We start from the raw sequence: 27,220 nt of genomic DNA on the forward strand, positions 1-27,220 counted from the left end.
CTCCAGGTGGAGACAAACCTGATGGCTCCTACCCCGGCCGGGGTAGCACCAGACATTTACTCAGGGCCTGGGCGGGGCTCTGCGTCTGCGGGGGTCTCACCTCTGTCAGCAGGGGGAACAGACTTGCCTGGCCCCGGGAGCCTCAGGGGGCTCTGGTTGAGAAACATTCAATCAGACTCACAAACAGGCAAACTGCACAGTCAAGAAGAGCAGCAGAACCAGGTGCTCCTCACCGGCAGCCACAGTGGCCCGAACACAGAGGCATGCTGCCAGTGGCCGCCTCGGGGCCCCTGTTGGCACAAGGGCAGCCATGCGGTCATGGGCATTACGAATGCCAGCTCCTGAGGCCTGGCCCTCCCAAGTCCAGGGGGCAGCATCTGCAGAAGATAGGGCACAGAGGGGACCATGATGCTTTCTCTGGCCCAACGTCTTTGTCCACCCTCTGCTCTCTCGTTACACCTGGACCTCAGGGGAATGTTGTGCTTGCTTGTTTTCTAGCTCCTCCATGTTTTTGTGGATATAGGGTGGGGCCAAAGTAGGTCTGCAGTTGTTCCTATGCAAAGTAATACAATAATTAATAAATAATAATGCAAGAATTAACTCTGTGTTTTGTGTACTCACAACTGTAAACCTACTTTTTCCCACCCTGTATAAGATGCTGCACTGATGGTTCTCACTTAGGTGGGTATCAGAATCCCCTGGGAGCTGGTAAGGCACACAGAGGCCCAGGATCCCTCAAGTAGCGTGGGCACTGGCCCCTGTGTTTAAAGCAGGTTTACCAAGTGGTTTTAATAGGACCACAATTGGAGAATCCCTGTGCCCAATTCTTTTCAAACATCACCTAACTTAATGCTCACCATTGCCTTAAGAGGTAAATATTATGTTCCTCAATTAAAAAACAAAGGCCTAATGGTTCAGAAAGAAAAGTGTTTGGGTTCAAACCCACCATCTTCTTGCTGGCTGTGTGACCTTGGGGAGGAACCTAAGCTCTGTGACCCTCCTCTTCATCATCCTTATACCAGTGGGAATTCACTGACACCTTCTCCCTTGAAAAGTTGTTAAGAGAGTTCAATGGAACAAGCCTGGCCAAGGGCTCAACACGCGTAAGGAAAGGTCACCATTGTTATTCTAATCATGGGTGAACCCACTTATTGGAAACAAAACACTATGTAATAAACGTTTTTGAAAGGGCACATCTCCATTGATTTTAACACATCAAACAGCATTTGATAAATGGCAGGAGAGTATATGGACCAATATCTTATTGATTAACTCACCAATGTTTTTGTTCAATTTGAAGTTTTGAAAAGAAAGATTGCTGGTCGCTCACAGCATCACTGGCAGTCAAAGTCCTTCTGCCCTGCCTTCCACAGGGTGTGCAGAAAATTGGGGCTTTCTGCTGCGGGGAGGCCCTCCCTCACCCGACCTCAAGACACGCAGCAACTCTACAAACATTTGTTTATTCCTCATCTGCTTTGTACTAGGCTGGCGGGATATGGTGGTAAAACGGGAAATGGCCCCTAATCTCAGGGAGAGAGACAATAAATAAACAGTGTGGACAAAAAGGGGCCACTTGCTGACCTGACTGGCCCAGGGGAGGTCTGCAGGGCAGCCTTGCAAACTCAGAGACCTAAAGTAACCACAAAGGATGGTCTGAAATTAAAAATTTAAATAAAATAGTCTATGGTGAGTAGTCATGTCCTAGGCCCGTATCTTCCCTGGCAAAGGTCAATCTTTACCTTAACTGAGCCTGTCTATTGTCTTTTTGCATCTACCATAACATATCGTTGGAATGTCAAAGTAATTTCCCTTTTTCTGGACCCCTCAAAGCACAGCACCGCTCTGCGGAGACCACAGACCCCCTCATTGTCATTGAGTTAACTGTTAACTACAGTAGTAACTACCCTGCACCCACCTAAGTAAAAGAAGCATATGTCTGTCATTGTACTTTTTATGCAATCCCAATTCCCGCTTTGCTTTCTCCCACCTCCCTACTCTATCACCAATGAATTTCATGTAACCCACTTGTGTCTTCACTTTTGATTGTAATAAAAACATATAAAATAAACTGCAAAACTGCCATTCTCTGGAGCATTATCTCAGTCCATTGAGATTTTTGCTTCCGAGCAATTGTCGACAGTTAGGCTCAAATAAACTCACAAAACTTTGAATGTTTCTTACGGTGACAACAGATTTTGCCCAATCTGGAAAATGTCATACATGCCTTAGGTCTGGTGGAAACAGTTTCTACGGGTGGGACTGGCAAGGGCCCTCCTAGAGTCCTTGGAGGAGAGGCAGGGACAGTGCCCTTGGGAAGAGGTGGTCTGGAGTGACCCCTGCCAGCTCCCTACCACAGGGGGCTGCAAATGCCCCCTCCTCCCCGGGGCCAGAGCAAGCCGACCCCTGTGGCCCTGGGAGGGATGAGAGTCTGCGACCGCCTGCTCTCTGGGACTGCCTTTTGGGAGCAAACGTGAAGAAGAAGCACAATTTATATAAAAACTGAAGCAAGGCCCTGTGCTGCCTGGTGGCTGAAGGAACTCCAGGTCCCGGTCCTCCTGAATCTCCAGGTGAAACAAATCTGGTGGAATATCTTCTTCCTGTAACAAGCACAAGAGTGGGACCAGATGTGCAAGTCACAGGGCGGGGAAGCAGTGGGTGCTGCGGAGGAGCCAAGTCAGCTTCCTGCTGATGTCATTTGCGGCTGAATAAAGGCCTTCTCCCCTCAGAGAAGAAGAGAGGGCAGAGCTGGGCAGGCCTGGGCCTGAGGAGCTGCAGCTTCTGGGAACCAGTGAGGCGCCCGGCAGATGCCCCGGAGGACGAGGAAGAGGACAGCAGGTAAAGGCCTGGGGTCCCTGCTGTGCTTGCTCTTCGCTGACTGATTTATCTCACACCCAAGCCCCTTGAGGGACCCACACCTTCACTTTTCAGTGTGGTCTCCAGAGAGGTTCTTGCAACCTAGAAAGATTGGCTTCTGGCTGATGAGTCTTCCCAGCCTTAAAAGTCACCTAAGGGACTCCGCAAAGACTTACGCAAATACGTTCAGAAGTGGAGACACACAGGCAGCTGAGAAGCAGAACATTCAGGTATGTGACCTGTTAGTATGAGTGGAGAGGTAAGGGGCCCTGCTGTCAGTTCTAAGATAGGTGCTCATCCTTGAATGGAAGGTGTAGGGGACAATACTGGCTGGGTGGTGGGTTGGCAGTTGCCATCTTTCATACGCCGTCCCTCACTTTTTGCCTCCAGAACTCCCCAGCCAACCCCGTCTTCCACACACACAGATCTGAGACCCAAGAACCCGCTGAAGCTGTGTTTTATTGAGGACAAGTCAAACACTTGCTAGGAGCTCAATCTGCAGTCCCCTCCCATAGCCACTACCTTGGGATAAACACATCACTGGCAGCCAAAAATCTTTACCAGGGACTGGCATGCTCTGTACCAGGGACTCTGCTAAGAGCTTTATGTTTATCGCCTTTAATTCTTACAGTGGCCCTGAGACTCAAAGAATGAGCCAGACACTCCAGGAAGGTACGTGTCCAGGGCTCCCATTGCTAGGAAGTAGTGAAACCTGGATTCAAAACTTGCTGTGGCCAACCCAAAACTTTTTTTAAGATTCTATTTTTCTCTCTCCAGTGGTCTCTCTTCTATTTCCATTGCTTTCTAATGGTAGTCCTCAAATTATGGCCCTGACCCCGCAGCAGCAGCACCACCTGGGAACCTATTAGAAATGTAAATTCTTGGGCCCTACCCCAGTCCCGTTAAATCAGAAATTCAAGGGTGGTGCCCAACAATGTGTGTTTTCATAAGCCCCCCCAGATGACATTTGCTAACATTTGAGAACCGCTGCTCGAGGGGTCCCTCTTAGGTTTTTAAGGTAATATTGATGCTTATATTTCTTACAAACATCTAGTCGATCGCTAATTACAGCCTCTTTAGCACACGTGTACTTCATGTCGATCAGCTAACTTCTCAAGTGGGAATAATATGGGATTTTAGTTTGAGTGATAACTAAATCTTTTTTGTATAAACAATCATGAATAAATACGTGAATTAAAAAACAATTGTATTCAGCCCAGCCGGCCATAGCTCAGTGGTTGAGCGTCAACCTGTGAACCAGGAGGTCACGGTTCAATTCCAGGTCAGAACATATGCCTGGGTTGCGGGCTTGCTCCCCGGTGGAGGGGGCGGGGGTGTGCAGGAGGCAGCCAATCCAGTTTCTCTCTCATCATTGATGTTTCTATCTATCTCTCCCTCCCTCTCTGAAATTAATAAAAAATATATTTAAAAATCAAACAATTGTATTCATTTTTTATTAAAGCATAACCTACATACAGTGGGAAGAAACAGGTATCAATTGTAGAGTTTGAGCTTTGACAAGTCTTACAACCACCATCTCACCTATAGAACATTTCCATCCTACCTCCCCAAGAAATTTCCCTTGTGACCTTTCCTATCCCCACCTTCTCTCCCCATACCCTCCAAATCACTGATCTATTTATATCACTGTAGATTAGGTTGGGTTTTTTTTCTAGAATTTCATATAAACCATGCAGTATGTGATCTTTTGTGTCAAGTTGCCTGCCCTCAGCATATGTCATTGGACTCATCCCTGCTGTTATGTGTATCAGGACATAGTATTCCTTTGACTGAATACACCACAATTTGTGTCTCCATTAACTTGTTGATAGATGTTTAGGTTTCCAGTTTGGGGATATTATATCTAAAAATACTTCAGTTTTTAAAACCCTCATATTCTAATGAAGTTGGCTGGGTTTTCAAATCCTTATTCAAAACTATTTCCTCTCATCATTGTAAGATATCATTCCATTGTTGTCTTCCACCCATTGTTAAACAGTCTTATTAATGTGATTATTGTATTGCTTCTTTTTAAAAATGTCTGAGTTATTTTATTTCTCTCCTATCCCCCCACTCCCCTCAGCTTTGGCAACCATCAGTTTGTTCTCTATATCTATGGGTTCGTTTCTATTTTGTTTTGTTTTGTTTTAGATTCCGAATACAAGTAAAATCATACGGTATTTGTCTTTCTCTGCCTGATTTATTTAACTTAGCAAAATACCCTCTAGGTTCATCCATATTGCCACAAATGACGTTTTATTCTTTTTTTTATTGTTGAGTAATATCCCATTGTACCACATCTTCTTTATTTATCCGTCTATTGATAGAAATCTAGGTTACTTTCATATCTTGGCTATAACTAGTAATTCTGCAATGAACATAGGGGTGCATATATCTTTTCAAATTAGTGTTTTTGTTTCCTTCAGATAAACCCCCAGAAATGGATTGCTGGATTTTATGGCAGCTCTATTTTTAATTTTTAAAGGAACCTTCATACTGTTTTTCATAGTGTTTGTACTAATTTATAATCCTACCAACAATGTATGAGGGTTCTTTTTCTCTGCATTCTCACCAGCACTTATTTGTTGATTTATTGATTATAGCCTACAGAACTCCCCACCCACCCCCATCTTCTACACATCTGAGACCAAAGAACACGCTAAAGCCGTGTTTTGTTGAGGACAAATCAAACACTTGCTAGGATCTTAATCTCCTAAGGTGTGAGGTGATATTTCACTGTGGTTTTAATTTGCATTTCCCTGATGATTATGATAGTAAGCATCTTTTTATAGGTCTGTTGGCCACCTTTATGTATCTTCTTTGGAGAAATATCTATTCAGGTCTGCTGCTCATTTTTAAATTGGGTTGTTTATTTTGTGTGTGTGTTCAGTTGTATGAATTCCTTATATGTCTTGGATATTAACCCCTTATCAGATGTGTCATTTATCAACACCTTTTCCCATTCAGTAGGATGTCTTTTCATTCTGTTGATGGTTTCCTTTGCTGTGCCAAAACTTTTTAGTTTGATATAGTCTCATTTATTCTTTTCTTTTGTTTCCCTTGCCCAAGGAAACATATTAAAAAAGATATTACTGAATAATATTCCTCTGTGTGTGTGTGTGTGTGTGTGTGTGTGTGTGTTGATGTCAAAGAATATATTGTCTGTTTTCTTCTAGGAGTTTTATGGCTTCAGGTTTTTAATCCATTTTGAGCTTATTTTTGTATATAATGTAATAAAGTAGTCCAAATATTTTTGCAAGTATCTGTCTACTTTTTCCAACACCATTTATTGAAGAGATGGTCTTTACCCAATTGTATATTATAGACTCCTTTGTTGTAGATTAATTGACCATTAAGTGAGGTTTTATATCTGGGCTCTTTATTATATTCCATTGATCTACATATCTGTTTTTATGCCAATACCATACTGTTTTGGTTATTGTAGCTTTGCAGTACAGTTTTATGTGAGGGAGCATGATACCTCCCATTTTGTTCTTTCCCAAGATTTCTTTGGTTATTCAGGATCTTCTGTGGTTTCATATAAATTTTTGGATTAGTTGTTCTAATTCTGGAAAGAATGTCATTGGTGTTTTAATAAGATTGCATTGAATCTGTATATTGCTTTAGGTAGTAAAAACATTTTAACAATATTAATCCTTCCAATCTATGAGCAAGGTGTATCATTCATATATTTGTATCTTCTTCAATTTAATTCTCCAATGTCTTGTAGTTTTCAGAGTACAAGGCTTTCACTTCTTTGGTTAAATTTATTTTTAGGTATTTTATGATTTTTGATGCAACTGTAAATGAGATTGTTTTGTATTGTTTATAGGTAATCTCTATGGTTTATTTTGTTTTCTCTGGAAGATTTTAGAATGCTATTTTTATGTTGGTGTTCTGAATTTCCACCAGTGTGTTCTGTGTTACATACATGGGGGTAGTTTTCTTGGCACTACATTCCAGTTTACTAATTCTCTCTCCAGCTGTGTTTAACTCATCTGTTACCTTTTAATTTTAATGACTGTATTTTTAAATTTCTACAACTACTCTGGTTATTTTTTAATCTAGCTTTTAAAACACATCACTTTATTCTTTTTCATGTTTTTAAGTGCTTTTAGTTTTCTTTATTCAGTTTAAACACACTTATTTTATAGTTTGTATCTGTTTTGTTTTGTTTTGTTTTTATCCGAAGCTCTTGGAAGTCTAATTTGACTGTACGTTTCTGCTGATGTTTGCTTTAGGTGGATTATTTTCATGTGTGTTTTACAATTTGGGATTATGAAATCACATTTGTCATGGCTTTATTACAGGAATTCTGATTGGCCTCCTTCAAAGGTGTGTCCCTCCAGACAGTTTTTACATTTACTTCTTTCTAGCAGTCTATAAGTATTGCAAGCAGGACTTTATTTTAATATGAGAGGCCTGGGGCACGAAATTCATGCATGGGTGGCGGGGGGGTGAGGGGGGAGGGCGGGAGTCCTTCAGCCCGGCCTGCACCCTCTCCAATCCAGGACGTCCCTCTAGCAGTCCGGGACTGCTGGCTCCTAACTGCTCACCTGCCTGACTGCCTGATCACCCCTAACCACTCTGCCTACCTGCCTGGTCACCCCTAACCACCTCTGCCTGCCTGATGCCCCTAACTGCTCCCCTGCTGGCCTGATCATCCCTAACCATCTCTTCCTCGGCCTCTGCCACCATGGCTTTGTCCGGAAGGACATCCAGAATGACGTCTGAAAGGTCGTTTTTCTGTCTGGTCTAATTAGCATATTATGCTTTTATTAGTATAGATTTTGGCTAGCAGGAGGCATAAATTCAAACCCCAAACCAGAGTTCGAACAGAGAAGAACTGCATTTAATTCACATAGATCCTGGGCTAAATAGGCAAACATTCTTGTTGTCTCTGAGCAGCTTTGGCTACTTCACATGCTCACTGAGAATTAGTTCCTAAAGTGGTTTGGCTTTCTGCTAGCATCTCAGTTTCAACTTCCTGCCTTACACAAGGTGAATAATCCCCATGCCCATTAAAACCCAAGTCCCTGGCTTATTGCAATTAACAACCCCATTTTTGCCCCTAAACCCTTCTGCTACAGGGTCAGTTTTTTATGCTTTCTTACAAGGGAGGCCTATAGGGGACTCCGCTTGGGTAGGAGTGACTGTGTGGAGGCCCTTGAATCTGAACCTGGAGGGGAATGCCTACTTCTCCAACCCAGAAGACTGAGTGCTCAGTCTATAGCAGCCTCTGTTGGGCCTCAACGAATGAAACCCAGTGCTTCACTCTCTGTCCACTTCTGCTGATATCACTCATTTTCCATTTGTGGAGAAGTTGTCCTTTATTCTCCTCCTCCCCTTTTAACAGCAGCTGGGCCACTTTTTACTGCGTGTCTTCCTGATTCCAGTATATTTACTGAAAGACAAATGTGTTATTTGACACCCCCCAAGCCACACACAGAGCCATTTGCTTAGATTTCACAGCACAAGAACACATACATTAGAGCCCCAGGGTGTTCATCAAACTTGGCCTTGCTTTAGAGTACTCCTGGTTTACCCATCTTCAACCTACACCTCCATTTTTTCAGAGTGTAGGGACCCCTGATCAGACCCCATCTCTCAGAACCATGTGGCAGAGCAATAAATCAACCCATTTTCTGACCCACTGGGACAGTCAGTTTGAAGAACAGCCCTGAACCAAGAGTACTTACCCAAATGTCAGTATGCCCGCCTCCCCCCGCCTCCACCCCCCATGTTGGTCAAGGTGAACTTCAGCTTGCTCCTGGGGTCTTGAAGCTGTCCCACTGCCCCATCTGGCCTCCCTCCCAAACCTAAGCCATAAACCTAATCTGCTTGCTTTCAGAAGATTCATTCTCGTAGAACATACCTTTTTTGATTGGCCCTGCTGTTTAGAGGCCCTTGGGGAAGAGAGCAAGTGAGAATCGGGCTCTCAAGTCAAACTCTGACCCTTCCCACCTGACTTTCACACATGCTAAAGAAAGAGCTTGGGGGCCAGGCAGACCTGGGTCTGAATCCCAGCTCAGCCACTTACCAGTTGTTGTTAGGCATGTGATTTAACCTCCTTGATCTGTGCTCATCTGTAAAATGGAGCTAGCTAAACATAACTCAGAGCTCGTGTAAGATAAAACAAGACGAAGAAAGCACAGTGGTCAGCACAGAGTACAGCGGAGCTCCACAGGTGTGAGTGCTCATCTTCTTGGCTTCATTAGCCAGACCGGAAGTGGCAGTGCTTACGTGGCTGACAGACTCCAAGTTTGAGGCCTAGGGGCTGTGGCCTGTATTGCATGTGGGGGTGGGTACTGGGTCTTTGTGTTCTTCCGGTGCTGAATGGAGTGTTCTGTGTGGGGCCAGGGGCTCTGTGGGAGCCCAGCCAGCCAAAAATGAGCTGCCCAGGGCCAGGTGTGTGTGGCCTTCACCAGGACATCCATGCTGGCCCAGGCCAGGACTTTGACCATGGGTTGCCTGTAGTCCTTCTGAACTTTGAAAAGGAAAGGGAAGTTCCTCTGGGCTGTGCTTATCACCTTTGCACCTGTTATCTTCAGAGCCATAAACCCAACCCATTAGGCTATAAAAGTGACTCATTTCAAAACGCTCTCCCTGCAGCCTGCTCCTGGACGTGCACCACGCACCACGGTAACCAGAGTCCATCACCATGTCGAAGGACCAGAATGGAACCTGGGAGATGGAGAGCAATGACAACTTTGAAGGCTACATGAAGGCCCTGGGTAAGGGGGTGGCTGGGGGTGGAAGAGGGAGGGCAGCTTCAGAAGGACTGTGGTCTGGCCCTCCGGACAGTGCCCCTATGGAGCTCACACATCTAAGTGCAGGTCTCACTCCTCGCCTACGAGCTATGTAACATCAGGCACATCATGCACATTCCCTGAGGCTCAGATTCCTCTTCTGCAAGTTGGGAATAGTAGTAAATGAGATTGTGGCTAGAATGTCCTTAGCGTAGTACGTGGTCCACAGAAAAAACGCACTGAATGGAGGATACACATACACAATCACGCACACAAACATACATGTGCATACAAGAGCAAAGCCAGACCTGAGAGGATCATGCAGTCGCTCACGTTCCTGTGACCGCCATCTCTTAAACAGCCGGTTGGACCCGATATTATCCACCAATGGCCCTGCATTGCCCTTTTGTCAGTCTTGTCGTGGGAAGAGAAGAGGAGTGGCTCACAAATCTTTTCAGGGCTAGAGAAAAGCAAGCCCGCAGAGGCCAGGAAAGGCTTTGGTCATAGACGTCCAACCAGGTGGTACTGCTTATCTGACTTCTGAAATAGGCTCCACGCCAGGGGCTCAATTAGTGTGTGTCCCGAGCGGACTCTCTTATAGGATCTCTCGTGGGGTGGGCAGAAGCCACTGGAAGGCAGGGGGACTGGCCTCCCAAAGGGGAGCTCCCTTTGCTGGGCAGCCACCATGGTCTGGGCACCGGGCAAGAGGCTTTGGCTGCTCATACTGACTTCATCCTGCACCGCCTCCCGCTCACCGTAGCCAGCGGTAGCATCTCCCCCACGTGAGGAGTTCCTGGCTGGAACTTGCCCACACAAAACAGGAGAACAGTGGCCGCGGGTGGGGCCGGGGCCCAAGGGCTTGGATATGGGGATGGGAAGTCTCATCAAGAACGGTTGTCATGGTCTTGTGTGTGCGGTTCACTTCTAGCTTAATGAACATTTCCAGTGTGTGAACAACGAGGGCTGTGGCATGTTCGACAGTTTATAGGACTTTCTTCGTGTACACTGAACATATTTCCAACACTGGGTAGCTTTTTTCCTCCTGGTGATCCGAATTTTGCCTCAATACACAGGGCATCCCCAAAAATGGATGCACACACTTTGAATAATGGTAAAGGCGGTGTTTATTAAAATACACTTCATTTCAAAATTGAGCTAGCAGCTGGGACCGCGTGTATACATTCTTAGGGACACCCTGTACTTGGAAGAGGAGGGGGAGGCAAAATCCTAACCGTGTTGCACCTGCTTTCAGTGCCCTGATTGAGCAATAGGAACTGAGTTCTGATTCTATCTGTGGGCAAATAAATGGTCTGGAGCTTAGCTCTGAACAAGAGCATCAGAGGAGGAAAGCGAACCAGAGGGGCCAACATAGCTTTGGCTTTCTCTCTGACCTTGACCTTCTCAGAACGGGTTTCCTCATCTGCCGAGTAGGGGAAGTAGCACCAGCGTTGCCTGTTTCTCCGGAAGATGTCGGCCGTGGAACGACGGGAAGTGCGTTAACAAGGGCCTTTGGGGGCTGCCAGGTTTGAGCAGCCTGCCAAACAAGCGGATTCGGGGAAATATCATCAGAAAGCAACTTTGTGTCTTCTTCTGCTCATTTTTAAAGAATGAAAAGTCCTGCGGTGACTTTGGGTATAAAATCCAGCCTCCGTCTAGTTTCCGCTCTGCAGGGTGGGCCCCTGAAACCCTTTCTCTAGGTTTAAGGTGAGAGGCCAGCCACTCTGTCCCGCCCTCTGTCCTCTCCGGGAGGAAGGGATTGATGCAAGGCACGCTGCCAGTTCTCGCTCTAGAAACGGCCTTTCTGGGGCCTCTTCCACACCAGTGTGCAGCCTCTGCGTGGGGGAGGGGTTCCCACCCTGGGAATGAGTTGTTTGCATAGCTCTGTCCCAGTATCTTTGGTATCAGATGCCTATTGTCTCTTACAGCTGCAGTCAGAATTTCCAGTTTAGCGTCATAGATCTACATAGCTCTCAAGCTAATAAGAAAACTGTTGGACCTTTTTTTTTTTTTAAAAAAAAAAAAAAAGGTTTTATTGATTTTTAGAGAGAAAGGAAGGGAGAAAGAGAGAGATAGAAACATCAATGAGAGAGGAACATCATTGATCGGCTGCCTCCTGCATGCCACCCACTGGGAATTGAGCCTGCAACCTGGGCATGTGCCCTAAGCAGGAATCAAACCAGCAACCTCTTGGTGCCTGGGTCGACACTCAACCACTGAGCACACCACCCGGGCTTGTTGGACCTTTTTGTGCCAGTGTCTGAAGTTTAGAAGGAGTAGGCTGCCACTTTCCTGATTAAAATGAAAACTGTAGGTGGTTGTACCCAAAGGTAGATGTGCTTGATGCCTCAGTTTACCCAGCTGCTGGCAGCCCACGGTGTCGCAGGGCCCCAGGAAGTTGCTCCAGCTTGAGGCCATGATGCCACATGCAGAAATGCTTTAGCTGGAGTCACTTCCCACCATGGAGACGGGACACCTGCTCCCTCTCACCTGCCCAGGGGGCCTCGTTTGGTGATGACTAAAAACAGGCCTCAAGGGTCTCAGCCGGAAGCAGCTGAGGGAGGGCCACCCCGACAATTTCACCTGCTGAAAGCAGCCCAGCAGATCTGTGCAATTTCCTCCACACCTGCCCTGCAAGGCAGGGGCTGTTGCTCCAACGCTGACAAGCCCATGGAGCTTGCCTGCCTTGCGGCTGGGGGCACGAGGCCCTTGGCATTTGGGGAGAACACACATGGAGATCTCAGCAAATCCCAAATATGTAGACACCGTGAGGTATAACTCCACTTTCTGCCAAAGAATTGCCACTTTCTTAGCGTTAGTCCCAACGTCAGGGAGTTGGCTTTCTCTGCAGGCCTGACTGCTGGTTCCGGGGGGAAATGAGAGACTCCCAGTGACTCACCCCACACCCCAGCTGCTGGCCCCAGCAAGTGACACGTCATGCCAACCTTTGGGTTTGCCCCAAATTATCGAAGTCATTAACTGATCAAAGAAGGAGTGCCAAGGGTCAAGGGCACCTCCTCTCCTGCTTTCCGAGACACCTGGTCTTTCTTGAAGCCCCAAATTCTTTTTTGACAGCAAAGGAAGGCAGCTGGTAAACTACTTACCCTGAGAAAAGTGTCGTGTCCTGAGGTCCTCCTCCCGGCTGGATCAGGTTGTGTCTGATTGGGTTGTGTTGTTTTTTTTTTGAACAGAAATCTTTATGTACAAGTATAGGCACCTGATTTTTTTTTAAAGTCACTTTGCAGCAAAAAAGGGAGGTAATTTCTATTTTTATTATTTTTTGTAAATAAATAAAAATTATACCTATATTTTTGTCAGATCAACAAAAAATATAATAAGTTTTTGGTGTGCTGCAGAATTTTAGTAATTAATTCATGTGTGCCATGGGATGAAAAAGGCTGAAAATCTCAGGATGAAGATGATTTTAGGTAGTGGTAAGTGCTTAAAAAAGATAAGAAGGAATGATGGGGTGGAGAATGATGGGTGGTCAGGGAAGGCTGTCTGAGCCGAAGCTTAAAAGCTGAGAAGTATTATTCCAGGCACAGGGAACAGCACGTGCAAAGGCTCTGGGCATGTTTGAGAACCATATGACGGCTGGTGTGTTGGGAGTGTGGTGAACAAGGGAAGATCAGTCCACAGAGGCAGGTCAGGCCTTATAGTGGGAGGACTTAACCTATCTTATTCTTGAAGGATCACTATGGCTGCAGTATGAAGAATGAGTCACAGGAGGGCAAGACTGGAAGCAGAGATGCCCATTAGCAGGCTGATGTGTTGTTCAGGCAAAACATGATGGTGGCTTGGGCCAGGGCAGTGCCATGGGCTGGAGAAGAGAGGACAGATCCCGTGTATACTTTGGAGGTAAAGTGACAGGGCTTGCAGATAAATACGAAGCAAGAGGAAGTGAAGATGGCCCCCAGGCTTAGGCCTGAATAACTGGGAAGGTGGCGATCCCATTGGCTGAAATGGGGAAGGCCTGGGGAGGAGTGCGTTCAGACGGGGTGCTGGGCAGGGGACATGCGTGCAGCATTCTGCTTTCCATATTTGGTTTCAGATGCTCATTATGCATCCAAGTGAAGTATTAAAACTGGCACGTTGATACATGATCCAGAGCACAGGGTGGAGTCAGGGGCGAGGATGGAAGGAATGCTTTCCATCTCGTGAGGGGAAGAATCTGAAGCCCAGGGAAGCGGGGAAGGGGCTTGCCTGGGGTCACCTGTGGCTGGGAAGTGCTGCAGTGCAGACAGGAGCCCTGTCTGATTCTAACACCCAAGCTCTCTCCGCAGCACTGTTCCGGGAGGAGGTACTAGGCCCAGGGTTAGGGGAGGCGGCTTCATTCCCATCAAGTTTGTCAGGATGGGGACACCTAAGTAGACAGGCAGGACCCTTAGTAACTGCACCGGAGCCCCTCAGAGTCCCTCATAAAAACGAATGAGTGTGTGAGTGAGTGAGTGAGTGAGTGAAGTAGAGATTCCCATTAGCAGGCTGTTACGTTGTTCAGGCAAAACGTGATGGTGGCTTGGGCTAGGGCAGTGCCATGGGCTGGAGAAAAGGGAGGAAGATAGGGAAGGAGGGGAAAAGGGAGGGGGGAAGGAAGGGAGGGAGGGAGGAGGAAGGAAGAGGAAGGAAGGAAGGAAGGAAGGAAGGAAGGAAGGAAGGAAGGAAGGAAGGAAGGAAGGAAGGAAGGAAGGAAGAAAAAAAGAAGAGAGACTGTATAATGACCCAAGGAAGAGTTGGTGTCACAACATTTGGATTCCTGCTGGTGCTCACAAGTCAATGAGGTCATTGCCAAAGTCTTTGTATAAACCACATGGTACCTGGTTGCACTTTCAAACAGGGAAAGTGCTGGGGGTGGAAGAGACCCAGGTGAAGGCAAGTTTGGGCCCTTCCTTGCTTATACCAGCAGCACCTCCATCCTGGCCCCTTCCCAGTGGGAAGTAGTAGCCTACAGGTGAGGAGGTAAAATAGAGCAAGGGGAGCAGGGAGGCACCCCAAGGTCTCTGGCCTGCCTTGCTGGCCAGAGAAAGTTTGAAACCTATTTAAAAATGCCCTTGAAGAGTGAGAAGAGGCAGGTAGGGGGCCAAGCCAAGTCCTCTCTAAATGTGTCATACGGAGGAGGAAATGGCATGGAAGAATGGAGAGGATTGCTCCTCCACACTGCTGCTCACAATTGCCTCGAAGTGCTGATGATGGGAGAATGAAGGGGTCCAGGTTTGAAGCCCATCACAGGTGCACTGGGAATGGGTCTCAGATTTCATGTGATGAATATGTGTGCAATCTCTGCTCTTTAATTTACAAAGAGCACCTGCCCTTTCAGCCTGCAACTCTAGCTTTTTTCACAATAACATTACAAAGCATTTTAATGTTGAGTAGCATACTCATATTTCACCTTTATGGCTTGCATTGTTCAAAATGCAGTTATGAAAAGTATGCTTTTAATAAAGTCACTTCAGTGTTGTTTTTTTTCTTCTGCGGCAGCCACAAGCCATATATATATTATTCAGGACTAGCTTGCCTTTGGACCTTCTCCCCTGAGGTAGAAATTCATTTCACCCAGCTGTAAATCAGGCGCGGAGCTACCTTTCATCCAGAGAAGCAGATAAAACATACTTGATAACCCTGGTGTTAGAATACCATAGCAGGAAAATAATTTTCTCTGCAGAGTACAAAGGGGAAGCGTTTCTGTAACCTGTGTGTGGGTGCGCGTGTGTGTTCTACAGCTGCAGGTAAACCTTCCTTTTGATTAGAAATATCACGGCTCCCTTCCCCAGAGTGGAGCATAGGTGGCGTGATTAACTGGCCTGTGTAAACGCTAAAGGGTAGCCAAGAGGCCAGGCCATTTTTCAATCCAGAGAAGAAGTGGTGCTTGATCACATTTGCATAGAGCCTCTAACAAGATTCCGCTGGCCCCGGTCAGAAAGATTGAGTAGGGATGCTATTTCCAGGACAAGCCAGTCCCCCCAGCAATAGGCATTTTAAACTGCGATCCACCTTTCTAAGCAGCCAAGGACAAGCAATATTTTCTGCTGGGAAAGCCTTAGTTGTGCCTGATACACGGAATGTATTTGTAGGCAAACTGTCGGGAGCTCCAGCCCAGCTGAGTAGCTTGGAACCCGCCACTTAACGTCTCTGGGCCTTGCTATCCACATCTGGGCAGTGAAAATAGGCTTGTTCTCTGACAAACACCTCGGTTCTGAGTTCCTCTGTAATTCCCAGTTCTTTCTGAGTAGTTTTGCCTGGAGGAGCCGTCTTCTTTGTTTCATCTGGTTAATATGTGACCTGTGGGTTGGTTGGTTGGTTGGTTGGTTGTTGGTTGGTTTTTTCTTTCCACCTCCACCTGTGGTGCCAGCAGTAGGGTGTGGCCCAGCATGGGTCTCAGCACCGAGGGCCAAAGCTAAAGCTCTTTACCCCCTGGTCAAAACATGGAGTGAGGAAGCTGACACAATGTCCATGTGACGGGCCAGGGCCATGCAAGTGAGCAGATCAGCTGCCATCCGACTGTTCTTCAGAGTCCGGGCCCTTGGATAGCGTCGGGTGGTGGATGTGCAAGTGTGGCCCAAACATTTCACTCCAGACTGGGTTTGACTGAAACAGAAAAGGCCAAGGCTTGGAGGCCAATGTGCGTCAAATAACCATAGCTCCTTGGCACTGCGTAAAGCATTTTATCACTATTTTAAGTGAATTTTTACCTTAAATAACTGTGAGGTAAGCCATCTTTCCCCCATTTTACTGGAGAATTTACAGGCATAAAGGGGGTCAAATATGATTTGGTGAGAGACTAAGAGCTTAATGATGTTCACAGCAAAGGAACACATTTAGCAACCCCAGACTTATCCTCCGTTTCTAGGTTGATTCCACAAAGATAGCGCCCTTTTGGCTTGAAGGATGGATTATGTATAACCAGAGGTTAGCAAGGAGGTGCACGCAGCACTTAGCTTTTTACTGTAAAGTACAGAGCTTGGGAAATGCAACACTCCATTGAAGGGCATGCCCCCTTTTACTTCCTAATGGTCTCTAAGAGATGAGTAAGATTTCCGTTAAAATATCAGGACAAAGAAAAGCTGTAGATGAATAAATGCAGCAAAATATTGGTAATTGTTGAATCCGGGTGATGAGTGTAGGGTTCCTTGTACTCTCCTCTTTACTTTTGCTTGTTTGAAATTTGTTATAATAAAAATATAAACAAATGGCCATCTTTTCCTTAAAAACAATGAAGCAAATCTAAAAGCAAGTCTTTACTGAGTGTCTATAGCAGCGGTTGCTAACCGGTGGTGCTAGGACCACTAGTGGTCCGTGAGGCCCGACAGGTTGGTAACCGCTGGTCTACAGTATCTGGAGCACACTTAAAGCTGGTAAGGGAGGGAGAACAGCCTACATAAGTAAGCTCCTAATCTGCTTTAAAAATGGAAGTTTATATGTACCTTTCCCTGCTTGTAGACAATAACAAATCCCATCTTTGCCTATGATCTAGGCTGGTGAGTTTTAAACAGTCTTTTTTCTTTTAAAACATGAAGTTGTATGTTCTGCAAACTCTTCAAAAGAAACCCAATATGTCAAATAAGTAGAATGGAGCTGCTGTGGTGGAGGGATGTGTGTGTGTGTGTGTGTGTGTGTGTGTGTGTACATGAATGCATATTGGAGAGTTGCAGCTCAGGCATGACCCTGCCTGCGACCTCCCCCTGCCACCAGGGCTCCCCAACAATTGACTGAGCTGCCCAAACTGGCCGGGTGTGAGACAACTCTTGTTTCCTGCTTAGGCAGAGAAATGGGGCCTGCCCTGCCCTGTGTCTCCGGTCCTGATTGCTTGGCCTTGTTAAAGAAATGAATGAGTCTGACTGAGCACATCAGAACCTCCACCACTCCCTTTGCCAACAGATATTGATTTCGCCACCCGCAAGATCGCGGTCCGCCTGACTCAGACCAAGATCATTCAGCAGGACGGCGATAACTTCAAGACGAAAACCAACAGCACGTTCCGCAACTATGACCTGGATTTCACCGTTGGAGTGGAGTTTGACGAGCACACCAAGGGCCTGGACAACCGCACTGTGAAGGTACTCAGCTGGGCGGGCGGTTGTCATGTGCACACTCTGGGGGGGCTGGCTGTTTGGCTTCACAAAGGGAAAATGACAGCAACAACCTGGAAGGGGGACCAGAATGGACTTAATGATGCCGGCACTAAGCAACATTATCTTAGGGAGGAAGGGGCAAGCTAGCTTCTGCACTAAGCTTATGAGCAAAGGAGCGATTGGAGGGTGTGGCCCCTCAGGGTCTGGCATGGGCTGGCGGGCAAGGAGAAGAGGGCCCGGTGGGGTGTTGTCGGGAGGACTCCGCCCTGTGAGCTGAGCAGGGTAGCTTCCTCGGGGGGGGGGGGGGGGCAGCCTGCTCAGCACCAGCCACACATTGCCACGAGGGACTGATACCTCATGTTCACAGATTTTTTTCCCCAAGAGATATTGAGAATTCATAGGTTTTCGTATGAAATATCTCCATTTTAGGTGAGCCCCACTGGTTTATTTTTTAAAGAAGAATGAAGTGCATAGAAAACAAAACACTCAGTGTACTGAGTGAAGTCAGGGTTCCCCCGTCCCAGGAACTTCCAGAAGTCTCGGGCAAGTCTCTAGCTCTGGGTCAGCGTCACCCTGACTCCCAGGACCTAATGGAGCAAATCCCCAGGCTTCCGAAGGCCAGACTGCCAGGTGCTTGAGTGGCGTGCATATAGGGAGGATTCTGAAAGCGAGCAGCCCTGAGTTCACGTGTTATCTCCAAGCACAGGAGCTGGAGTGCAGAGGAGGCCGGCCCTCACCCAGAGGAGCGGTTTGTAAATAAGGCAGAGTGTGGAAGCAGCAGGGGGCAGTGGGTGGAGGTGGGGAAGGCAGGGGTAACAGCAGGTCCCCTCTCCTCCAGAGTCACCAGTGTGGAATCACGGCCTGGTGAGCAATTGTCTCGGTGTTCACACTCACACTCCATGCGCCTGCCTTTGGTTTTCCAAATCCAGTTACACCTGGTCAGTCCCCACATGTAGGAATGGGGAGAAAGTTAATCTCAGTGGAATTGAAGGATTCTCCCACCCCAACCTTAGCATCATATAAGGACCCCAGGGGTCACACAGTCCAGGAAAGGGTTTCTGGTTGGTCATTTGGTACGACCGCCATTGGCTGCTCACTGTCCGTGCCCATGTAGTTTGCATGAGGGTGGGCAGCTTGAATATTCATAGCACCCACCCCATTTCTGCCAATGCAGCCACCGGAACTCTGCCCTGGCTCCCAAGCTGGGGAGGTGAGCTGGGTATCCTATCACCAGGTACCCATGTTATCACCCCCAGCAGAGGCCAGCCCCTCACAGTGCCAGGACCCTCCACCCTGCCCTTCCTCATTCGCCATGCACCCCACTCTCCCCGGAGTCCCCCTTCTCTCCTGCTTCCAGAAGTTCTTTCAAAAGTTGGAAGACTCAGCGCTTCCCCAAGTCATGGGCCATGAGCTCTGTCACCTCCCTGGGATTGGAAGGAAAGGTTGTCATCCTTCTTTGCTACTGACATCCAAGCCACGAGAGCGGGGCCCGTTTTATTTCTCACGCCGTCCTGCGGCACTGTCCTCTCAGCCATCACGTCGAGGCTGAATTATATTCAGTACCCTCGCTAAGGAAGTCGGACATGAAAAGCACTTTGGAGATGCTTCCGTCAGAGCGGGCCTGGCATGAGAGCCTCAGCGTCCGAGCCTGGGACGGCCCCTGCGAAGCCCCACCCGCGAGGCTGAGGGATCCACAGGGCTTTTCTGAACTGCGTGGCTGGGGGGCCCATGCATCAGACACCAGAATTCACAGGAAAATTGGCGCAGAATTTCAGTTGAAAATGATTCATTTCCCCCAGTCTTTGCGTTTTGGTTGAGAAAGAGACCTGTTCTCTCTGACTAGTTCTTGCATCACCATGGATGGCGGAGAACGCCCTCTTCCTGAAATGAACGGCGTCCTTTCAGCCCTTTCTGCCTCAAATGATTCCCTGCGTTAACACCCACTTTCCTTCTGCCTCTCCACTTCCCTCAGACCCCACTCTCCCCAGGATCAGTTCTTACCCCTGCAGGGAGAGGGAGAAAGAGAAGGAAGGGGGGTGGGGGGGGGGGAGAGAGAGAGAGAGAGAGAGAGAGAGAGAGAGAGAGAGAGAGAGAGAGAGAATATGAATGAATCCCCTTTTCTACTTTTTGTCTCTGCTTGCCCACAGCAAACAGTTGGGTCTGTCTCTCTCTCTCTCTCTCTCTCTCTCTCTCTCTCTCTCTCTCTCTCTCTCTTTCTCTCTGGCTCTCCCTCTCCAGTGGGGAATGAGAAGTACCAGGACAGACTGTGCCCGGTCTCCCGCAAAGGGCTGTTCCCAAGAGAATCAGCACAGAGCAGGTGCCCTCCGCACTACCTCCTTCCTGTGACTTGACTGGTACCCTTCAGCCTGAAGGGGCGACAGGGGGTGGGTGAACCAATCATACACAGAGGGTGCCGGCCCTCTGCAGTGTGCTATCACTCTTTTATCTTTGACTGTGAGATTAATTGTATCAAAAAGGCCTTCATTTCCATTTCTCTTATCATGAGTGAAGTTGATTGTCTTTTCTTAGGTTTAAAAGCCATCTGCTAGGGTTGTGTTTTTCTTTCCTTGTGTCGGGGGAGGGAACCATTTTTCTGGCCGAGAGCCATCTGGATATTTATAACATCATCCGAGGGCCATACAAAGTTATCACCTTAAAAACTAGCTGCTCTATTTGGTCAAGCATTTAATTAACTCACTCCTAATGCCGTGGCAGGGCCAGCCCAAATGACGTTCCCCACCCCAAATGTAAGCTGTGGGTTGGCGTCTTCAGTTGAATTTCCTATTAGGTTAATGATCTTTTTCTTACTGGTTTATGGGAGCGCCTTATATAGAAGGGACGCGGGTCTTTTGTCTGACATGTGTTACAGTTATTTTTCCCAGTTTGTTATTCATCTGCAGACTCCGAGGTGTTTTCCCTCCCAGAAATGTTACATCGTGAGACAGTCACATTTATTATCTCCCCCTTCTGACTTGGAATGCTATCTGTCCCATAGGATAAAATGGAAGAGTAGAATTCCTTAAAAGAGGACCGAACCAGCCACAGCCAGCCGGTTTGGCTAGAATGGCAGGTGTGTGTGGAAATGAGCCTGGAAGGTCTCGGCCGAGGCTGAGGGCTCTGCCCGGTGGCCAGGCGGGAGCCTGGGCACAGCGTCGGGACTGCAGCCGCAGGTTGACGTTCGTCTGGTCCCAGTCAAGGCCACGCAGTTGATTTGCTGGAACTTGTCATTGCAGTCGCTGATCACCTGGGAAGGCAATGTCCTCGTGTGCGTGCAGAAGGGGGAGAAGGAGAACCGTGGCTGGAGGCAGTGGGTTGAAGGGGACAAGCTCTACCTGGTAAGTCCTGGGTCTGCCCAGCTCCCTGCCTCTGTGCTCACACGAGCTGCCTGTTCATCCAGCCAGGCACCTTGACAAGAAAAATGGCCCTGCACTCCCCCGCTGAGCTCCAGCCAAATGTGTGTGGTCATAGAGTCAGAAAGCCATTCCTGTCTGGCTCAGGGGTCTCCAGGAAGAAATCTATACGGCCGTTTCTGTGATGGCTGCCGTTAAAATGAAAGTTCAAAATGCTGAGCTAGGGAGCTGAGATCCATGGAGAAATGCAGGGAACCTGTAAAGAGCAGCCGGAGAGAAATGTGAGGCTCAGAATTAAGCTGTCCCCAGAGAGGGTGGGCCCAGGCCTCCTCGCAGCTATGTGAGCTTGAAAAAGAGAGGTTGGGGTGCAGGTGGAACGGACAGAGGGCAGCTGAGCCCGTGAACTGCTTGTAGGCCTCAGGCATGGACCTCCCATCATAAGCTGTGTCCACCGGATGCCAAACTAAAGCAGTGCAGTGGGTACCATTGCTGATATCCTTGAATTATATCTGTGTAGGTAGCTTACTTTTTTATTCTTCAATCTTCAAGGCAACGTATGGGTCAAACATTCAAACAGTGAAAAATTCTTCACTCCTTCATGCATTCAGTCACTCATTTGTTAAATAAATGGCTCATTCAACTAATGGCACTTCATTCATTCATTCATCTGTGGAGTCAGGCAGGTGCCTGGCCCCAGTGTCAGTATTCAGGTCACCACGTGCCCTTCAGAGCCAGCCTTGCCTCACCTGGGATCTTTATTCCAGAGGCAATGTCAGCTGATGGATGACCAATGGGAGGCATGCGCTGTTTTCCATGGAAGGTTTTCCCTACCTGCTCCGGGTTGGATGATGGATCGTTTTAATTGTAGTGCAATACCCAACGGTCGCTGCGGTGAAGACAACGGATTCATCGTCAACTGCGATGATTTCCTGGCGCTCCCCACACCCGTGTTTTTCTCTCCTCCCTTAAAGGGTCATGAGTTACAGATAAGGCTTGAGGGCTCCCTCCATCTCAGTGGTTCTCAACCTTCTGGCCCTTTAAATACAGTTCTTCATGTTGTGACCCAACCATAACATTATTTTCGTTGCTACTTCATAACTGTAATGTTGCTACTGTTATGAATCGTAATGTGAATATCTGATATGCAGGATGGTCTTAGGTGACCCCTGTGAAAGGGTCATTCGACCGCCAAAGGGATCGCGACCCACAGGTTGAGAACCGCTGCTCTATCTGGATGGAAAACAGCATCTTATCTGCAGCCCACACCCTTTCATTGCCTGGGCCACGACCAACCAACATTCTGATCTCCCAAGGACAGAAAGCCCACAGGGCTGAGCCACACGGGTCACCAGCAGGCATCTTCCTAGGCCCTTGCCTTCCGAATGCTTCTCCCCACTAGAGCCTTCTCTTCTTCATGGCTTTGCTGCCTTTTATAAATTAGGTGATGTTGCTTTAATCATGAAAGTAGGAGAAATCCCGCCCAAGAGGGTAATTTCTTCAAATTTTTTGTTCTTATAGTTGCTCAAGCTCAATTCAAGGGTCAAAATCAAATCAGGGCATGTCAGCTGATTGGATCCATGAGATGCACTTTGCCCAGAATATGTGTCCTCTTCGTTACAGTCACTCCCCCCGCCCCCACCCCGCCCACCTCCCACCCAAATCACAGACAACAAGAAGGCCAGGGGCCGGGCAGAAGGAAGACCCAGCTTGTTCATCACTCACCCACTTTCTGATGTTGCAGGATCTGACATGCGGTGACCAGGTGTGCCATCAAGTGTTCAAAAAGAAGTGATGGCCGTGAGGGGCCTGCTCCACACTCCCAGTGAAGGGTTCTTCACCAGCTTTGAGACGAAGCCGTGGGGACCCTCCCACTCCTGACAGAGCCTGTTAAGACATCTGGATGGGTTTTACACGGAACGAATGTGTACCAGTGACAAACATATTCTCCCTTCGTTGAAACCTGGCATTAAATGAAAAAACAAAACTCACTCCCATACTTTGAAATCCTTTATCTTTCTCTCCCTGTATTTGTAGAACTGTCAGTTTTACCCCCAAGCAGAACAGGTGACTGCCTGCCTGTGGTTTTCTGTGTGGCTGTGTATTTTAGTTTAGCCTGTTCGTTGGTTTTCTGTTAGTTCATTTGTTTGGCCGGGGAGGGTGTTTGTTTTATCTGGAAATGTTCTCTGGCCAACATAGTATCGCCTCCTAATCCTTGAACATTGCCTGTTTGAGATTCATTCCTTTAGATAGCACATTCGTTTCTCCAAGATTCTATTTTAAGATGCATATGCCTTCTAGTTTGTACTTTGCCTGAGCAGCCATGACAGGGGCCTCCCGGAAAGCTGTGCTCCCCCACAACCACGCATGTTCCTGTGCCAAGAAAGCCAGGGAAGTGCCCAGCTGGGGCCTCATGCTGGCTGGGGACCCGGGGAGGTTGGGGGATCTTCCTGTGGGCTCTGGGGAAGAGAGGAAACTCCTGAGGAGGTGCAGCCCATCCCCTGTGGCAGAGCAGGAATCCAGTGGAGGGGCTGCTGAGGTGGGGCCTTTGTCCCCAGCTTCCCTGGAGCTTCTCCGGGTGCCCAGGTCCCCCTGTTGGTGCCTCCGGTCTTGCCCACCACAATCTCAAATGACCCTCTCCTTTGTCCCTGGAGAAAACCTTATTGAATGACATCGTCTGAAAGTTCATTGGGGACCAGCTGTAAAGTATTCCACACGTGTAGGGGGTTGTATTCACTAGTGATTTTTGATCCTAGGGTTTACAAATGTACTCTAGGGTCTGCTAGCCCCCCAAGATTCTGTGACAAGGTTCATGGTCAAATAAACCTCAGGAGTGCTGAGAGCATATCCCCTCCTTAGACATTCACAGTAAGAACTGGTGTCTCCGTGGCTGTGCACAGACCTGCAGCAAGCCCAGCCTTGAGCCCTGGGCCCCCTTCACCCTGAAGCATTTCACGCCCACGGGTGTTTTGAGAACACGGTGCTCATGCCTTACGCATGCACAGCACCTCTTCAATTACAGAGAACAAACAATGTCATTTAAAACTCCCGTTTCCCACGGGGATTTTCTCTGTGTATTTTTCCACAAATGAAGAGAAACGGAACGGGTTCGTTTACATACAGCGTGAAAGGCCGATGGTGGCTGTATTTATTCCGCTGACCATTCCTTTTCAACAAAGATGCATCTGAACCTAGAAGCGGTCCAATCCGAAGTACCTGTTTCAAAGCCGGGGCCGATGTGTGGGGCCAGGCCTGCCTTCCAGCCTGCGCTCACCGTGGCTGAGAGAGGACAAGTCGCCTGCCTCCTATTTCTATTCCCTCAGCCAATTTCAAAACCAAACCATGACAGGAGTGCTCCTCCCAGACACTGACAAGGCTGGTGGGGACAGAGTGAAAATGGTCAACCTTTAAAACCCACTGAGGCCCTGGCCAGAGCTGCTCAATGGTCAGAGCACCCGCCCTCTCACCAAAGGGTCTCGGGTTCCATTCCCGGTCAAGGGCACTTGAAGGAGCCCCGCTCTAGGCCATGTTGCATGAAGTTCACACGGGAGGCGGGTCGATAACGATGGGTGTGAGCTTGGGGGAGAGGGAGGAGAATGATACTCCACATGGCTTAGCAGTGGGAAGGGGAAGGGGGTGCGGAGGGATCTGGGTTAGGCCTAGCACACCAGGCAACAGAGCAACAATTGCAAAGGCCACATGTCCTCTCCCCATCACCCACGTCACCCTCCAATGGCTAAATGTCACCCCCTTCGGGTTCCCTCCCCTGGCTGGGCTGGGGAAGAAGGAGCAGCCAGGCCTCCACAGACATTTTTGAGGCCAGGAAGCGATGATGTCATCAGGGGTGAGGGGAGGAGGAGAGGGAAAAGAGGAGGAGAAAGGCGGGGAGAGGGAGAAAGAAAGGAAGAGTAGGAGAAGGAAAGGGCGGAGCAGGGGGAAACATGGGAGGGGCGGGAAAGGAGGGGAGGGAAGAGGAGAGACGGGAAGAACCCACACTCACTGTGAGTAAATGCAGAGAAAGGCACTGTCCAGGCGAACCAGGCTGCACAGTCCGCAGCCAGAGCAACAGCAGCCGAGACTCGCCCAGGGGCTTTCTCTAGTTTGAACCCCTCTCCCCCAAAGCACAGGCAGGTTCCTTTAAATGACTAGCAGGTCAGCGCAGAGCAACTAGGCTTTCAGGCGCTCTAGAGGCTCGGCCTGGGTCCTTGCAGGGTGGCCCAGGTTAGGCTCTTTGTGGGGCACTGTTTCTGTCCTGGAGCTCTTTCTAGGACTATGACAGAGGAGCCCATTTTACAGATGAGGAAGCTGAGGCTCAGACCAGGTCCAACATTCACCCTGACCCCACAGCTGGCTCTGTCTCCACACTCTGAGACCTTCCGCAAAGGAGGGGGCCTGGGCAGGAACAGGGTGGCCCTCCAGACCTATCCTAGAACCGTGGTCGGCAAACTGTGGCTCTTTGGCCCCTTGAGTGTGGCTCTTCCTAAGCCTTAGGAGTACCCTAATTAAGTTAATAACAATGTACCTACCTATATAGTTTAAGTTTAAAAAATTGGGCTCTCAAAAGAAATTTCAATCGTCGTACTGTTAATATGTGGCTCTGTTGACGAATGAGTTTGCCGACCACTGCCCTAGAAGGTCCCAGAGCCCTGGCACGTTCAGGAGACCACCAATGCCATGCCCGCCCAGGCATCTGTAATCAGGCTGTGTTTTTCTTAAATCAGCATTCCCCGTGAGTCTCCTTCAAGACTAATTTGGCTGCAGGCAGGACCTATTGAGAGTGACTCATTTGCCGTCCCCAGCCGGGAGTGAGGTCCTGCCTCTGGGCTGAGCCTGCCAGCACTGACGACAGAGCTGGCCTCCCGGAGCCGACCCTTCCACTTGAACCGGCTCTTTATACTCGTGATCTGTGACCGACGAGAAGGGCAGAGGTGGGGTATTTAATTTTGGCTCACTGATTACACTTGTTATGTAGATGGATCCAATTAGAAGCTGGGGCTTGAGAAAACGAATCAGCAGTGACCCAGACAGAATCTCCAAGAGCTCTAAAGATTTGGTTGTAGGTTTTCCTGGGCTGGCCCTCACTTGAGTTGCTCCTCATCCTTCTAGATTGCTAAGGTTCTGGAAAGTGAGGGGAGACCAAGGAGAAGGCCTGGAAAAGGTGGGCAAAATCCACCTTTTCTGGAATATTCTATCAGGAAATGCACCCAGCCCATAGGAGCGCAGTGAGCTCTTTCCGTGGTCAGAGGCTGGGGACACGGAGGCACCCACAGTCTCCTGTCAGGGAAACAGCCATGCAAGGCCGTCCACGTGGAGGGAATTCACAGCAGGGAAGTGCTCACACAGACGGAAAAGCTTAGAAGCCGCTCAGAGCTTAGCCAGCAGGAGGCTGCCAGGACCACCCACAGGGCACAGAGGATGCAGGAGGAAGGTGGTGTGGTCCGAGCCTCGGCCAGGCAGGGCTGGACCATGGTGATCAGAGGAGACACAACCACCGCCAAACAAATATCCCCACACAGAGGAAGGAGGGCTCAGTGAACACCCTGGCTCCTCCTTTCTTTCCACTGTCCAATCTCCCAACAGTGCTCCCACTGGTAGATACTCGCCAAAGCCTGCTGCCCGTGAGCCTGGGAAATGTCGTTCTGGTAGTGCCAGTGAGCAGGACAGGGAGGGGAGTGGTCTGATGGCACTCAGGGGAGGGAGCCCAGCCCTGGCCCTCCAGGAGCTCCCAGTCTGACTCAGGTCCGGGCAAGGATGCCCACCAGCACCAGCACTGTCACCTGACCTCAGTGGGACACAGAGAATATGACTGGGAGGGGCAGTCTCCGGGGTAAAGGGGAGAGGAAGAGGGGGTCGTCATGAACTGGCCCTTCCTTGTGCCACACAGTACACCAGTGCTTTCCATACACAGCCTTGCACGGCAATGCCATCCCCACTTCTCAGGAGAAATTGAGGCTCGGCAGGTGGAGAGGGAAACGTGCCCGGGTTCGCACACAGCCTCACGGAGCCCCGGCTCTTGTTGGCATTGCCAGCGCAAGCGGCTGCCTTAGTCCAGTCACCCATCCATCGTTGGGCAAACTCGCCCTTTTCCAATTGCAGACAAACCTCAATCCCAATCTTCAAGGACAGTGAAGTTAATAAAAGAAAGCACTTATCGAATTAGAACCAAACAGGCTAGCTAATTACTTTTAACTCCTATTAAGTCTTTACA

The 27,220-nt window shown here is 48.6% G+C and overlaps 1 protein-coding gene across 3 annotated transcripts; it reads left to right on the top strand.

The window, feature by feature from the left end:
* Positions 1-1,725: 1,725 nt before the first annotated feature.
* Positions 1,726-22,999, top strand: RBP2 (retinol binding protein 2). Of its 3 annotated transcripts, none has more exons than XM_036332403.1 (5): positions 1,726-3,083; positions 9,466-9,587; positions 17,472-17,650; positions 20,899-21,000; positions 22,534-22,645. In XM_036332403.1, the coding sequence occupies exons 2-5, from the start codon at positions 9,515-9,517 to the stop codon at positions 22,582-22,584; spliced, it is 405 nt and encodes a 134-aa protein (XP_036188296.1). In that variant the 5' UTR covers positions 1,726-3,083; positions 9,466-9,514; the 3' UTR covers positions 22,585-22,645. The 3 variants fall into 3 exon arrangements, with proteins under 3 accessions (XP_036188296.1, XP_036188295.1, XP_036188294.1); XM_036332402.1 differs by lacking the exon at positions 22,534-22,645 and adding an exon at positions 22,757-22,999 and having other exon boundaries at positions 1,730-2,835; XM_036332401.1 differs by lacking the exon at positions 22,534-22,645 and adding an exon at positions 22,757-22,999 and having other exon boundaries at positions 1,731-3,083.
* The last annotated feature ends 4,221 nt before the right edge of the window (positions 23,000-27,220 follow it).

Source organism: Myotis myotis, unplaced genomic scaffold (genome assembly GCF_014108235.1).
Source record: "Myotis myotis isolate mMyoMyo1 unplaced genomic scaffold, mMyoMyo1.p scaffold_m19_p_13, whole genome shotgun sequence".
NCBI lineage: Eukaryota > Metazoa > Chordata > Mammalia > Chiroptera > Vespertilionidae > Myotis > Myotis myotis.

Excerpts from the sequence above, each read along its gene's own strand:
- RBP2 (XM_036332403.1), top strand. The coding sequence starts at position 9,515 with ATGTCGAAGGACCAGAATGGAACCTGGGAGATGGAGAGCAATGACAAC. Across the intron at positions 17,651-20,898 it reads TGGACAACCGCACTGTGAAG|TCGCTGATCACCTGGGAAGG; the intron begins GTACTCAGCTGG and ends TTGTCATTGCAG. Across the intron at positions 21,001-22,533 it reads AAGGGGACAAGCTCTACCTG|TTGCTCAAGCTCAATTCAAG; the intron begins GTAAGTCCTGGG and ends TTGTTCTTATAG.